This window comes from Antedon mediterranea, chromosome 6 (assembly GCF_964355755.1).
Source record: "Antedon mediterranea chromosome 6, ecAntMedi1.1, whole genome shotgun sequence".
NCBI lineage: Eukaryota > Metazoa > Echinodermata > Crinoidea > Comatulida > Antedonidae > Antedon > Antedon mediterranea.
This window is the reverse complement of record NC_092675.1, coordinates 9,445,632-9,462,441: the sequence shown is the minus strand read 5'-3', so window position 1 is coordinate 9,462,441 and position 16,810 is coordinate 9,445,632. Positions and strand designations below refer to the sequence as shown.

The following is a 16,810-nucleotide window of genomic DNA, read 5'->3' as shown; positions in this document are numbered from 1 at the left end:
GAGATGAATACTGTGCATTCACTACCAAATGCCAACAAGTCTGCAAGAGATGAATACTGTGCATTCACTACCAAATGCCAACAAGTCTGCAAGATATGAATACTGTGCATTCACTACCAAATGCCAACAAGTCTGCAAGAGATGAATACTGTGCATTCACTACCAAATGCCAACAAGTCTGCAAGAGATGAATACTGTGCATTCACTACCAAATGCCAACAAGTCTGCAAGAGATGAATACTGTGCATTCACTACCAAATGCCAACAAGTCTGCAAGAGATGAATACTGTGCATTCACTACCAAATGCCAACAAGTCTGCAAGATATGAATACTGTGCATTCACTACCAAATGCCAACAAGTCTGCAAGAGATGAATACTGTGCATTCACTACCAAATGCCAACAAGTCTGCAAGAGATGAATACTGTGCATTCACTACCAAATGCCAACAAGTCTGCAAGATATGAATACTGTGCATTCACTACCAAATGCCAACAAGTCTGCAAGAGATGAATACTGTGCATTCACTACCAAATGCCAACAAGTCTGCAAGAGATGAATACTGTGCATTCACTACCAAATGCCAACAAGTCTGCAAGAGATGAATACTGTGCATTCACTACCAAATGCCAACAAGTCTGCAAGAGATGAATACTGTGCATTCACTACCAAATGCCAACAAGTCTGCAAGAGATGAATACTGTGCATTCACTACCAAATGCCAACACGGTAACACTTTATTTCTAATTTCACTATGAATACTGTGCATTCACTACCAAATGCCAACATGGTAACACTTTATTTCTAATTTCACTATGAATACTGTGCATTCACTACCAAATGCCAACACGGTAACACTTTATTTTAATTTCACTTTGAATTGTACTGCCCTCTGTAGTTTACTATTTCACAAAATTTAAATACAGACTTCCGATACAATATTGTTTATTGGCTGTTTATTGTTTATTGGCTGTTTATCGAGAAAACTGTAGAAAATGAAACTAAACTTGCAGATAGAATTTTGTCTTGTCGGGTGTATTTATCACCTTAACTGATAAAAGTCAACTAGATAGAACAAATTGATTAAGCCTGCTCCAATCATACAGTATGTAGAGGATGCAAAGCAATTTCATTATAAAATATATTTATACAATGACATAGTAGAATGGGTATAGACACTGCATTTTTAGGTCACAGTTGAGGTGTCTCACCCTCATTAAACAAAGTTTAATAAAAAAAATTAAAATGGTAGATTTTATTTGAATAAAAGTGAATTTGTGATGTCACAAAAGTTTATTCAAATCTGAATATGGGCAGAAATGTTTCATTTGACAAGTGTTTCACTAAGTTTCTGAGTTCTTAATCATTTAATTAAGAGTCTTATAATAATTATACAGTTAGCTGTCAGAACTTTCCAATGTTTTCAGTTATGTCACTTTGGATATGGTATGTCACGCTGCCATTTTCATACATATTGTGTTCACCATGGTACCTTTTTTTATTCATTTAATATTCATTCCATTGCTATATTAGTAATGTTTCATTATACTATAGTCAGAATCAAATCAATAAATGAGTATAAGATGAACTTAAAACAAAGCAGCAACCCAGCAGAGCATCACAGTGAACTTGACAGGGTTTTCTTGATGAGAACACACTCCATAATAAATTAAACAGAAAGAACGTGAGTTTAAACAGAGCCTTTAATGTTCTTTAGACAGGACTGACAAAGTTTCATTTTAAGATGGAATGCAAGGGTTGAATTTGTTCCTATATATTCCCAAATGCATGGCATGCGTGCTAACGTAATCCACATTTCACCATTTATCAATCCGTGATCTTGGTTTGGAAGCGGGTAATCTCTGTTCCTGGATAATGTGTCGGAAAGCTGACCTCATCTAAAAGGTGACATGAGACCCTCTTGGTTTGACATTAATCGCATTCATCCCCCTAGTGGAAGAGGTGACCTGATCCCATGTTTTTTAGTTTAATCCTATCCATCCCCCCACTTGAAATTGGAATACACATAATCCAATATTTGCTTCATGCAGTTTATACTAGAATTTAGCAGTTCAAAATGAAAAAATATACGTAAAATAATTTTTATAAACAAATAATCTTTTGGTGTCGAATTTAATAGAATTAGATACTGTACAATTAGGACTTAAAATAAGATTTTTTTAAAACATGTTATGACAGTATGTGAAGCGCCGCTGATTTAATATGAGCTTTTCATAGAAATGGGCGCTATATAAAGTGTTGGTAGCATTAATAGAAAAGGTCCCTTTCCTGAAATCTATTATTTTTTAACTTATAGTTATACTGTATTCAGAATATCCATGCTCTTGGCCCTCCTTGAGTTTTGGATCCCTGGTTAAGCCTGTAAAGCTTGGTTCCCACTAGCACGCAACGTAAAGACGTAAGCCGCAATGCAAACAAATTGACCAATCTAAAGCTAGGCTTATTTCAACTGTTGCTTGTGATTGGTCAATTTGTTGCCTTGCGACCTACGTCCTTGTGTTGCGTCCTAGTGGGAACCAAGCATCAGAGGCTTTGTGACCTACGTCCTTGTGTTGCATCCTAGTGGGAACCAAGCATCAAAGGCTTTGTGACCTCTGTCCTTGTGTTGCGTCCTAGTGGGAACCAAGCATCAGAGGCTTTGCGACCTACGTCCTTGTGTTGCGTCCTAGTGGGAACCAAGCATCAAAGGCTTTGTGACCTCTGTCCTTGTGTTGCGTCCTTGTGGGAACCAAGCATCAGAGGCTTTGTGACCTACGTCCTTGTGTTGCGTCCTAGTGGGAACCAAGCATCAGAGCTCATACTGTAGCTGTATGCCACTGCTTGCGTCACTTTTCCCTGCTGTTTCTTATCTCTTCTTTCTGAATCATTTGTATAGACAAAATATGACATAACCAAGACAGATACTGTATTTATAATACATGAAAACATAGATGATACTGATACTATAGGCACTCAGACCCATAATTCACATCGATTGTTTCAGTCTGTGTACTATTAGCCAAACAAACTTTCTGAGACATTTATAAAATACAATTAAGTAAAATCAGTTGACTACAGAACTAAACTTAGAAAAAGAAAAATTCTAATTGGAATGTTTTAAAAAGCAAACAAAGTTTTTAACAGTTATTAAATAAAAAATCAGTTGTTGTCACTGCTTGATAGCTAAATTGTTTATACACTATACTCAGAACAAATTGAAAGAAATTCATATTATTTGTACTTCACATTCTAAATATTTTATGAACATTAAATTGTGAATTACCATATATCATCAAATTTATTTGATGTAGTCATAAAGGAATGACTGTTACACTGATCTCTATGTCTAGCCACATACTTACTAATTCACCTGAGAATTTATTTGCACCTACCATTACATAGCACTTTTTAAAATATTAACATACATTACATCATTTGATTTTATCCCCTTTAAATTTGTATTGTTTTCCCATGTTTTGTCAGTCATATTAATTATTCCAGATTATATTTCTGAATTTTAGGCATATTTTTTTTTCTGCTTGGCTAAATAAAACACATAAAGAGAAGAAAAATGAGGATTAAACAAACATTTTTGTTTGCTTTAAAAAATGAATACATTTTATGTGACATTAAAATGGCATATATACAACAAAAACATTTAAAAAAATATTTTTTTCAGGGAGAGAATGTCTTTTTTATGTCATTCCACACGTCGTCATTTTGATTTTTGTCTGAAAATACAGACTCGTGAAATACGTATAGAAATCGATTTGCAGACCGCAAACATCCGATAAGAATGACATAGGAATATCATACCGTATTTGGCTATATAGGGTGGGCGGTATGTAAATATGGATTTTGAACCAATCAATGATCATTTTGTTTAAAAATGAAAAGATAGAGTACGTACAGTGCTGAATGTACGATGGAGACTGAACAACTGTTGAAATATAAAATCGTGTTGCCAAGTTTTTTTGTTTATTAATTGTCTAGGCCTCCTAGAAAAAAACGTCAATAAGGTACATACCACCACCGGCACAATCCCATCAAATTTTTACCAGACTACTAGTACTAGGCATATAAAATCCTTTCTAGCCATCAGAAACTTTTATTAATGTACAAAAGTACACACGTGTGTACGTCTCCACACATTGTCTAAACGTATCATAACGCATGCGCATCATCTTAGTTGTTGAGCCTTTGAAATTCTGAAATATGAATATTAAAACACCGTACGAGTGAGTAGCCAATTGCATGCGGCTGAAACTAGTCAACTGGATAATCGTATGCACCAAGAATTCTTGGTGTCAAACCACGTGACTTGTGCGTGTTTCCCCAGACGGAGTATCCAAAATCAAGTAATACACGTATGAAACGCCATATAAATATAGATGAGTCATACAGAAAAGTGACATGATATCTTAGAGCTGTTCTTTTGTTTTTATTTCCTAAAAAAAAATAATACCAATTGGCAGAGAAAAAGTAGAACGGGGTAACAAATCATATTGGCTGTCTATTCAATCAATCATCTCTTACTTAAATCCTGTTATCCCTAAATCCAAAGCCATTGATTGACATGTGGGATGATTGATTGCTGATCAAATCTATTTTAGATTACTTTACCATAAACTGATGATTTTGTTTTTTCAAACGAAGTAGGTCTTGGACACATCTAAGGCTGTGTTTATACAACACTCTATAGTTGAACAGTCTTAAATTGTTGGCGTGTTCCAGGAACCGAGGTCAACTTTGCAGTTTTTGGGGGTTATGAAAATATAAAATGCTTTAAAAAAAATACAAAACAAGTCACATATAAGGTGACTAAAAAAGTGCATTATTTACAATTTAAAAAATACTTTATAAAACCAGTACAGTATTTTATTTAAAATCAATGGATATTTATATCAATATTTCAGCTACTACTACAGGCAGGAAGGAAAAATGTACACATAATAATTCTAATCTTTCCTGCTTATCTAAAATATTATTATTAGTATTTAGTAATATAAGTATTTCATCTAATGTACAGTATACAGTACCTTGTTGTAGTTTGTAAGTGTCTATTTTGAGTATATTACCTAGTACAAACTACACAAGGTAGCTCAAATGCTTCTTGGATTGTAAGTGTCTATTTTGAGTATATTACCTAGTACAAACTACACAAGGTAGCTCAAATGCTTCTTGGATTGTAAGTGTCTATTTTGAGTATATTACCTAGTACAAACTACACAAGGTAGCTCAAATGCTTCTTGGATTGTAAGTGTCTATTTTGAGTATATTACCTAGTACAAACTACACAAGGTAGCTCAAATGCTTCTTGGATTGTAAGTGTCTATTTTGAGTATATTACCTAGTACAAACTACACAAGGTAGCTCAAATGCTTCTTGGATTGTAAGTGTCTATTTTGAGTATATTACCTAGTACAAACTACACAAGGTAGCTCAAATGCTTCTTGGATTGTAAGTGTCTATTTTGAGTATATTACCTAGTACAAACTACACAAGGTAGCTCAAATGCTTCTTGGATTGTAAGTGTCTATTTTGAGTATATTACCTAGTACAAACTACACAAGGTAGCTCAAATGCTTCTTGGATTGTAAGTGTCTATTTTGAGTATATTACCTAGTACAAACTACACAAGGTAGCTCAAATGCTTCTTGGATTGTAAGTGTCTATTTTGAGTATATTACCTAGTACAAACTACACAAGGTAGCTCAAATGCTTCTTGGAATGTAAGTGTCTATTTTGAGTATATTACCTAGTACAAACTACACAAGGTAGCTCAAATGCTTCTTGGATTGTAAGTGTCTATTTTGAGTATATTACCTAGTACAAACTACACAAGGTAGCTCAAATGCTTCTTGGATTGTAAGTGTCTATTTTGAGTATATTACCTAGTACAAACTACACAAGGTAGCTCAAATGCTTCTTGGATTGTAAGTGTCTATTTTGAGTATATTACCTAGTACAAACTACACAAGGTAGCTCAAATGCTTCTTGGATTGTAAGTGTCTATTTTGAGTATATTACCTAGTACAAACTACACAAGGTAGCTCAAATGCTTCTTGGATTGTAAGTGTCTATTTTGAGTATATTACCTAGTACAAACTACACAAGGTAGCTCAAATGCTTCTTGGATTGTAAGTGTCTGAGTATATTACCTAGTACAAACTACACAAGGTAGCTCAAATGCTTCTTGGATTGTAAGTGTCTGAGTATATTACCTAGTACAAACTACACAAGGTAGCTCAAATGCTTCTTGGATTGTAAGTGTCTATTCTGAGTATATTACCTAGTACAAACTACACAAGGTAGCTCAAATGCTTCTTGGATTGTAAGTGTCTATTTTGAGTATATTACCTAGTACAAACTACACAAGGTAGCTCAAATGCTTCTTGGATTGTACGTGTCTATTTTGAGTATATTACCTAGTACAAACTACACAAGGTAGCTCAAATGCTTCTTTGTAAGGAGAACAAGGCAGTCCACCGCCTTCTGTGTTGCATCTCCCCTCAACGAGGAACAACGTACTGGCTTGGGATACTGAAACTACCTTACTTGTACCAGGCACAACAGATTGATTACCATCCACGCAGATAAACTCTGTACGTTTATGGTTATCGCGAGAGGTCATTAGGTATCCACCATATTCTTTAGTCCAACTGTTCGGACATTCTGTGACCGCTGGCATCATAAGTGTGGCACTTCGTGGGGCTTGGCAAACAGCACAAGGGACATCATGGGCATGATTGTCAGATAGTGGGCTAAACTGCTTATCTCCATACCTGTATTCCGTACCATATATTGACCCTCTTTCTGCCTGATGTCCTGTTACCGTGAAGTTGTACTGTGGTTTTTCAGTCATACAGAGAAAGTTTGCACCGCTTCCTGTAGAACCATATGGTGCCCCAGATGTCATACCTAGGAAAGATTATTAAAGTCTAGAGTCTTGTTTGCACTGGATTTTTTAAAAAGGTAAATTTAACTATGGTAACTTTACCCAGGACGCATTATTTTGTTTCCTATTTTATTAGAAACTATAGAGGGTGTGCATATATCATGAATATTCATGATTTATGCCTGAGCTCCTGATGTCATACTTGCAAAACACACTCTCTGATGCATGTGCAGATCGGAGTTAATGTACTCTCTTTCTCTCGATGCTTCATGTATGGATTCAGTCCCTCTATAGTTTTTGCCTTAACCTAAAAGGGAAAAAAATAATGCACCCAGGACCATCAATAAATGTTACCATTTTTCACACTTGGATAATTTTACCCATGGAGTAAAGAATTTACTCCATGTTTCACCTGGTTAGTGGACAAGCAAGTGTGTCTACCAAGACCATGCCATGTTAACTTCTACAGGGCACAGTGGTGGTAAAATTAACTGTCATATTATAGTTTTTTTTCAACTCCGTTAATTTTACCAAATAAAATCCAGTGCAATTGAAGCTTAATATTCTTCTCAGTTCGGTTTACTCAAAATGTTATATTGAATAGGAACATGGAAGAATGTTTTGATGATTCAATATTCCAGAATATTAAAACATTTTACCTTTGTATATCAATTCAGCAGTTTCGGGACAATCTATACGCCCCCAACGTGTGAATAGAGTAATTTTAGACTCTGGTAGTGGTACTGTAACTAAAACAAAAACAACCATATAAACCTATACAGAAGCATGCAAACTACAAAGTAATAAATGAAATATTTTAGATCTGTGTTGTAAAATCTTCCTTAATGTAATATATATCTCGGTATCTTTGCTTCAGTTGAATAAAAAACATCAAAACAATTCAAAGGCAAGTATATCCGAAAAGCAAAAAAAACAGGATTGGAGATTTTTTCAAAAGACCTTTACATCAATTACAAACAATTTCATATAAAAAAATCTACAAAAACAAAGAGAGAGAGAAGAGAATATTTAAAACAGTTCCATTTCAGCCTACTACAATTATTTAAGACTAAGAAGAAAAAAAAAGTAAAAGCAACAAGGTTTCTATGGTATTTCAAAAAACACGGATTTAATTTAATTACATTATTCTGACATCTATGAAAGCTAATGTGTGATCCCTTCCACACATCCAAATACATTTCCTGAGAGTGTAATTTAGGCACAGTTCTTTGAAACACTTTGGTCAAACGCCAAATGAAACCTGTGCCATTTTTTTTATCTTGTGAATGTGCATATTAAAATTGCGATACACCTGTGTTTCCAAAAAAAAAGAAGGATGTGTCTCGATGTTTGAGTTGTTAAGTTAAAATCGTCTTCATTCTCTTGTCCAGAAGACGGCTGTAGCACAAACATGTTGAGACATTCTCAAACCTTACTTTTATTTCCTTTTGGAAATGTGGTGTACCGCAAACCTAACTTTACTAGTGTTTAAATAATCGGCATGTATGACCTTTATACAATATTTCAATTTCTATGCATAATATTCTCAGACCTACTTTTCTTTTGTGAACCGTTGTCTGAACTGTAATCTCCTATAGTTGATAACTTTAGAATTTGTTCCTGAAATTTAATGAAATACTGTATGTTGAAACAAATAATCACTATCTTCATACTTCTCATAATTTCAAAATGGTATGCGTCATTTTAATTGTAATCAAAAGTTGAACCTACTTCATTTCTTGTCAGGTGATCTATACGTGCTTTATCTGACCCGATGATGCTACATACAGTTGGTATTACTATAAATAGTAAAACTGTACATACAATTGCAAGTCCAAGTGAAAGGTTTACGAGTTTACGCATCTCAACTATACGACTGCGAAGTTCCCGCTCACTGTCCATTACCAGAGAAATATCCATACCATTGGCTTTCATCTCTGTCATATTTTTCTCTAGTATGCGTTTACTTGTTGGACTTAAATATGTACCACACTTGTTTAATTAGCTTGCTACGCACGACTGGATAGGTTATACTTTATAAGTACTTTTTCCTATTTCTTCTATAGGATAACTGCCTTCCTATACAGTACAAGTTCTCTTGTTTAAGTAGCTAATACGCATACAATTGAAATGGTTATATTGTACTTTAAATGCCTATTTTATAGGATGAACTTCCTTCCTCTCATTACCGGTTCCAGGCTGGATTGTTTGATTATCTATAAAAACGTTATCAAGGGATAACAAGCACATTTTAAATCCCATTTTCCTTCTGGGTCACTTGTGTTTCCTTGCCAAACCACAAGATTCTACCAAATGGTGTTCCAGTTATATTATCAATTTCATTGTTATAAGATTTGATGTAATATGCATTATTATTTTTTATTATTCTGGTTACATATCGCTAATTGCCATGACATTCTATATTACAACAGTAATAATTTGATTGATTATTGAAAATCTGTAGGCCTAAATGTGACATATGACCCCAGACATTTTTATTGTTAAACATGTTCAAACATTTTTTTTTTTTAATACACCTCAATGCATAATTATACTCGCTATAAAAATCACAAGCAGCATAAACATGTTTAAAAACAGTAAATCTTTCTCCCCTTTTCCAACTCTTAACAAAAAATATCAGCTCAAAAGTAAACACAGCCTCTTATGCAATTGTATTGTTAACATTTTATTTCAAGAACATTCAAGCTTTAATTTTCAAAGATTAAAACCATCACACTTACAATTACTTATTTATTTTTTATGGAATATAACAATTTGTTTACAATTTCCATTAAAATAGGGGTAATGAAAGATAATTAGTATTTTTAAAATAAATGGTAACATGTCACATGACATTGTTTTTGTAGTTTATGGTAATTTATGAATTGTATTTACCAGGACACAAAGCTCAAGTAAGTTGTTGGACTAAACTATTACAACAAACCAGTTGCTAAAACAGACTCACACAAGAAATGGAAAAGATATATACTGAAGTGAGTACAAATGTATCATCTAAACATAAGAATTGATTAAATATTTATTTTAACTTTTGATCGTAAGAAAGTTTAAATAATTATTTGACACATTAACATTTTAACATAGATGAATTTTCATTCTAATAAGAATTGATTGACTAAAAGAGAAACCAATTATTCTATTCAAAGAAAATTACTTGGGAGAAAAGATATATTCTTTTATAAAAATGCATCAACATGAAAATACAGATTTAAAAGTAAAAGAATACATGAATGTTAATGTTGTCATATTAATATATAGCCCTTTTAACAATCAGCGGATTGTCCTGAAAACAAAAATGAAATATAAGCAACTATAGTGTCATTATTAATAGATTTAGAGTAGCAAGATTACAATATAATTCATAAAACTGAACACGCCTTAACCAAGCCTATTGGAAGATATCCACTACTGGGAAAAATAAAAACTTTTTTGCTCCACGGAAACCAGTTTCAGAACGGTTCTTTGTGATCAAGACCAGAATTAATTGGGATGTTTGAAACCGTTTTTAAGATCGGTTCTTTTTTGTGGAGACCCATTTCTGCTGACAAGAAAAAACCGTTCTTGAAAAGAACGGTATTCAAAACCATATTTCTGCTCAATAGAAACAGACTTTTTCGCAGGTTTTTGTCATTGATAACAATCACTTGTAAATAAAAGTATCTATTTTGAGTATATTACCTAGTACAAACTACACAAGGTAGCTCAAATGCTTCTTGGATTGTAAGTGTCTGAGTATATTACCTAGTACAAACTACACAAGGTAGCTCAAATGCTTCTTGGATTGTAAGTGTCTGAGTATATTACCTAGTACAAACAACACAAGGTAGCTCAAATGCTTCTTGGATTGTAAGTGTCTATTTTGAGTATATTACCTAGTACAAACAACACAAGGTAGCTCAAAAGCTTCTTTGTAAGGCGAACAAGGCAGTCCACCACCTTCTGTGTTGCATCTCCCCTCAACGAGGAACAACGTACTGGCTTGGGATATTGAAACTATCTTACTTGTACCAGGCACAACAGATTGATTACCATCCACACAGATAAACTCTGTACGTTTATGATCATCGCGACCAGCCATTAGGTATCCACCATATTCTTTAGTCCAACCGTTCGGACATTTTGTAACTGCTGGCATCATTAATGTGACACTTCGAGCTGCTTGGCAAACAGCACAAGGGGCATCATGGAAATGGTTGTCTGATAGGGGGCTAAACTTCCTATCTCCATACCTGTATTCCGTGCCATATATTGACCCTCTTTCTATTTGATGTGATGGTACCGTGAAGTTGTATTGTGGTTTTTCTGTTAAGCAGAGATAGTTTCCGCCACTGCCAGTTGAACCGTATGGTGCCCCAGACGTCCTACCTAAGAGTGTAAAGATTATTTTGTGTACTTAAATGGTTAAGGGTTCTTTCACATCTGCTCCAATACGGCTCAAGTTTGCATCAGATTATAACATTAGTGACTTGTTTTTACAACGTGGCTATATTTATTGATTGTCACATCATTTATCCTATAGAACTACATTATTGTTATTTGCTAGTATTGTTTTCAAGAATTGCGAAGCTGAGCACTTACCATTGTAGATCAATTCAGCAGTACCTGGACAATCTACACTCCCCCAACGGGTAAATATAGTCAATTTAGACTCAGGAACTGTAACAAGTAACAGACAACCATTATATAAAGATACTGTATTTGAAGGTGTATGTAATTAAAATTCCTATGAAATACCTTTAATCTATATATAAATTTACGTAAGGGCAAAATTTGGTAAAACGCGTGTTATTTCTAGAATGTTTACTTGATGGTATATCAAGTTGGTTAGAATCTTGGTACTGATTTTAACCACCTGATGTAACCCTGTTTACTAATTAAATTTAGTTAGATAATTAGTTATTGACAATTAAAACAAATTTAGGTTCAACGATTTGCCCCAAATAGGGGTGTTTTCCGGTCGTGGTAAACACTGTCTAATGGATGTCCTCTTGAAAAATACCTGCACACAATAATACGAGGATGCTTCGCATTTTCCTATCTCCTCCTTCGATAATTGTTTTTAATAGCTGAAAACCGGTTGAACATCTCGAGTACAGTATCATAATGTTGATGATTTTCTTTAACTATTTTGATATATTTCATGGCCCTAACCTGTTCAACTGTACTTCCTGTTTGTGTCGGCGGGGTCGCGAGCATGTGATGCTTAAGTTATCTCGCCCTAACATGAGCCGTCGAACGCAATTTAATGAATTTAATCGAATTACCGCTCTCGTAAAATTTAACTAGATCAGTACTTTTCTCGCCCTAAGTTCGATATGAACCCAACTTGAGAGATTGGAATGTTCCATTCATCGCAAATCAATACATTTGTAAAATATATGAACGGGCCTTCAGACTCCCGGTTTGTAGGTAAATTTATGAGCCCTTGCCGGTTTAACACAAGTAGGTAAATTTATAGGCCCTTGGATAATAAACTTAAAACTGAGATGTAGTATTGCAATACTTTGACAATATTGTAAATACGTATTAACCATTTTTGGTCGCCATTTGAATCGAAGATATATAAAAACATTATACAAAGAACATTTATTACTGTGACTGTGGGTAGGCTCTACTGCTGGATATATAAATACATATATACAAACTAGAATTTAATTCGTCACTTTGACGAATTGTAGGTGATCATTTTTATAATTTTAATGATAATACGCTTATAGTGCTGAGTTGTACCTATTATGTGTCATAGTACAGTATACTGTATATCCATATACAGTGTAGGATAGGTGAAATTACGGGACCCACATCATGTTCTAATTTTTTGGCTTGATGATGTTAATTAAAATAAACTTGAAGATGACAATTTCGAAAGATAATGAATTGAGCAAAAAAATATGTGGTTTTATTAACTTCAACTGGCCATATCACAACGTCACAACATCCGATAGGCTTAATTTTTATGTGAATTCATATCTACATTTCATCAGCTGTCACAATGAATTAAAATCATGAAGGTCACCTTTAATTCTGAAGAGCTGTGAGATATTCAAATATACGCTGAAGGTGAAATTACTTGACCCACGTTATTTAAGTTTTTACGCCTGATGACGTCATCATAATGAAAATGGTGGCATCTTATGATAAAGATAATTAATATAGCAAGCACATACTGAAAATTGAGTAAAAATCGGGCTCAAATAACGGAGATACGCACTATTGAATGTGTTAACATACAAAAAAAGATAAAAAAATTCTAATTTTTAAATTGAAGTGGCCATTTGATGACGTCACAACATTTTGTACGTCAAATGTGTGAATGAATTCATATCTACAACTCAATGGCTTCCAGAATAAATATAAAAAAATAGGGGTCATCATGCATTCTGAAGAATTATTTTCATTTTAAAAATGCCTTATTTTTTACCATTTTCAGCACTTTTGTGCAATTAATTTGCGCATTTTGTAATTTTTGACGTATAGCGTACGTTATTTTATGTCGGAATTAACTCAAAAACGGTGAATGTACTAAGGATTGTGAGTAGAATGCGACAGTAATATTTTGAAACACGCAAATGGCCCAATTCATGCCCTAAATTTATCAAAACTTAATTTTGAGCTTTTTAAATTTTTAACGCGCGATTTCACGCGCATGACCCTACGTGCGCGTACGTTTTTATTTGCTAATATTTTTACCCTTGACCTGAAGTTTACGTGTAGTGAATTTCATTAATATGTGATAATGAATTATGGAGATACTGTATGATTGATAATGCGATTTCACAAATATGATCGCGCTGACAAGCTTATTAGGACTAAGTGAAAGTATTAGAAAGACATTGTGAAATTTTTGTGATCATTGCCATTCAACTTTTTGAGGTAATTGACACACAAAATCTGTACAGAAAGTAACAAATAATAAGATTTCATACAATAACAATAGGTGATCATTTTATTCTAAATGATCACCTAATAAAAACTTTATTACTGACACAGTTTCTTCTCAACTATTTTATTAATTAATAATATTTTAAAAATATAAACGTCGTAGTGGTGTATCGTTACATGTAGGCCTACTTTACTATTTCAATCAACTATAACAGGGGCATTTTAAAAAAAGTATTAAATCGTAAATGTTTTACTGTGTTTAGTGGTATATTATTGATAGACCTATAATACATTTAAAACAATATTTCGTGGATAGAGAATATATTCAAAAATTGTTATTCCCATCCTCTTCCCCATCCCTCAACTCTAATGTTATATACAAAACAAAAATTGGGTTTGTTTAAATGAGTTCAAATAAATAATTTGGACTTATTTTTAAGACAAGTTTCTCCTTCGGAAGTAGGCCTAATTCTCAGGGTGCTAATTTTAGTTGACTACATAAAATATCGACAATGTACTATAGTCCTGCGGTACGTACATTTGAAATCGCCAGTTTTTTTATGCTGAAATTACTGTGTATTCGAGAACCACCTGTGGACACGACCTTGTAAAAATACAAGGTTAACAAAAAATTTAATGATTTCAATTGATGTTTAAAAAAAATTGAAATGGACAAATTTATTTACATAATTAACAGCACTGACATATGAAAGCCACACTGTATATTTTGGGCAAAATCCTCTCAATTCTTATTTTATATCACTGAGATGTGTTATTTTACAAGTGAAACCATTTTTGTACCATTTTTATTGTGTGAATCCACAGTGCTTTTTTGACTCAGACTTACCTTTCTTTTGTGAACCATTGCTTGAAATGTAATCTCCAGAAGTTGATAACTTTAAAATTTGTTCCTGAAATAAAAAAAAATACACCCAAAAAATGTTTATCGTCTTCATTGTTTGGTAATTACAAAACGGTGTGCAACAACTTTATGTTGTCCAAACTATTTGTTGGCTCTTGTAGCCTCATATACAGTACTTACTTCATTTCTTGTCAGGTGATCTATACGTGCTTTATCTGACCCAATGATGCTACATAAAGTTGGTATTACTATACATAGTAAAACTGTACATACAATTGCAAGGCCAAGTGAAATGTTGACGAGTTTACGCATCTGAACTATACGGCTGCGAAGTTCCCGCTCACTGTCCATTACCAGAGAAATATCCATACCGTTGGCTTTCATCTCCGTCATGATTTCTCATGTATATAATGCGTTAAATTTTTAGCCTTGGAATACTGTACAGTACGTCAGTACCCTACTTCTTGTTTAATTAGCTGACATGCACAACTGAATGTGTTACTTTTTAACTACATTTTCTCTTTTATAGGAACAACTTCCTGCCTATACAAATCGTCGGGTCAAAATGTGTTTTAGTATAGCTAGTGTGTATATGATTGTACTTTAATGCTCTTTTGTATGCTGAAGATAGCTTCCTTCTTAAAACATTATCAAATAAAGGCAATGATGATGATAAGCAACACAATTTAAATTCCCTTTTCCTTTGGGTCACTTGTTTATCCATTGCCAAACCACAAGATTATTCTACAAAATGGTATTCCGGTTAAATTCTATTGTTTTTATGAGATTAGATCGATACTTGGAATATTATATTTTTTGTTATTATTCTGTTTACATCATCATATAGCAGCACCTTAATACACAATTTTAGGTAGCGGGACGATTCGGCCCTGAGATGATTCGGCCCGGGGATAAATCGGCCCTGAGACGATTCGGCACACTTAAATTTATTGGCTTTGATATTGCATTTTATAAGCATAAAATAATTTTTTTTCCTCCCAATTTTTGTTTTCAGAGAGACTATGAGGCAGTACTACTAGGGATATGCAATATAAGCAAATATTTTGAAAACATTGTCGAAAATTATTATTATTTAGTCACGCGAACGATGTAAACAAGTTACGCCCTCTGTTGGCCGCTTGGCGAATGCACAAAATAAACAAAGTTTTCGAAGTAATAAATTGAATATAAAATTACGTTTTTTTAGTCATTGTTTTATATATTATATCAACATTGTCAATATCAATAAAATACAGATTGTTAAACACCTTTAAAAACTTGATAAATACCAAAAAAAATGAATATGAATTTTGTCTAAATGTGAGACGTTTCGGCCCCACAAAGTGGGATGTTTTGGCCCAAAAGTTGACCGAATCGTCCCATCAATAAATCAAGCTAGAAGATACCGTAGTGTGTAATGTGAATCCTTTCTGCCCTTCCACTACTCCAAAAAAAACCCAAAAAAATCATTTCAAAAGTAAAACCAGCCTCTTTACAATTGTATTGTTAACATTTTATTTCAATAAACATTTCACCTTTTATTTTTTAAGATTGAAACCAAACAAGTACACATTTATATTACTTATTTAATAGGTTGTATGCATTATCATGCTTATAACCTATTGATTTTATCAGAGTCTTTTAATATTTATCTATTCTTTCCTTAGCATTATTTATCTTGACCTCAATTTCATCTAACTACGTACATTTTTCAGAGGAATCGATGTGATTAGCTTTTCACAATGCACAATAACAAATTTTGCGGTTTAATGAAATCATATTTTCACAAGCATATCATAATTAAACTAAATTTAGTATTAATATATTTAGTATGCATATATTAACGTGATATTAAATATCACGATACGTAAGCATGATAAAATCTTATGTGAACGTGCCTAGTGTGGTACAGAACATGAAGGGTTGTTTTAATGAACTGAAAGGTTTTCATATATTGTTACGTTTGTAAATATTGGTTTTATTACCTAGTACAAACTACACAAGGTAGCTCAGAACCTTCTTTATAAGGCGAACAAGGCAGTCCACCACCTTCTGTGTTGCATCTCCCCTCAACAAGGAACAACGTACTGGCTTGATTTCCTGGAAATTGATTACTTGTACCAGGCACAACAGATTGAGCACCATCTACG

At 33.6% G+C, this 16,810-nt stretch overlaps 2 protein-coding genes and 1 long non-coding RNA gene across 4 annotated transcripts in view; 1 reads left to right on the top strand and 2 right to left on the bottom strand.

Annotated features, from left to right (window-relative positions):
* The first annotated feature begins 452 nt into the window (after positions 1-452).
* LOC140051781 (uncharacterized) overlaps positions 453-16,810 on the top strand; it is a 45,180-nt gene continuing 28,822 nt past the window's right edge. The window contains exons 1-2 of the long non-coding RNA XR_011845550.1: positions 453-851; positions 9,797-9,891. This is a non-coding gene — a long non-coding RNA (uncharacterized lncRNA). The remainder of the gene's footprint in view (positions 852-9,796; positions 9,892-16,810) is intronic.
* LOC140051778 (uncharacterized) lies at positions 1,616-9,135 on the bottom strand. Of its 2 annotated transcripts, XM_072097094.1 has the most exons (5): positions 8,630-9,135; positions 8,455-8,518; positions 7,558-7,647; positions 6,786-6,921; positions 1,616-2,879 (listed from the first exon to the last, which is right to left on the bottom strand). In XM_072097094.1, exons 1-5 carry the CDS (start codon positions 8,840-8,842, stop codon positions 2,867-2,869), a joined length of 516 nt encoding a protein of 171 aa, XP_071953195.1. In that variant the 5' UTR covers positions 8,843-9,135; the 3' UTR covers positions 1,616-2,866. The 2 variants fall into 2 exon arrangements, with proteins under 2 accessions (XP_071953195.1, XP_071953194.1); XM_072097093.1 differs by lacking the exon at positions 1,616-2,879 and having other exon boundaries at positions 5,743-6,921; positions 8,630-9,132.
* LOC140051780 (uncharacterized) lies at positions 9,639-15,410 on the bottom strand. Its single transcript, XM_072097095.1, has 4 exons — positions 14,841-15,410; positions 14,646-14,709; positions 11,495-11,572; positions 9,639-11,281 (listed from the first exon to the last, which is right to left on the bottom strand). The coding sequence occupies exons 1-4, from the start codon at positions 15,051-15,053 to the stop codon at positions 10,785-10,787; spliced, it is 852 nt and encodes a 283-aa protein (XP_071953196.1). The 5' UTR covers positions 15,054-15,410; the 3' UTR covers positions 9,639-10,784.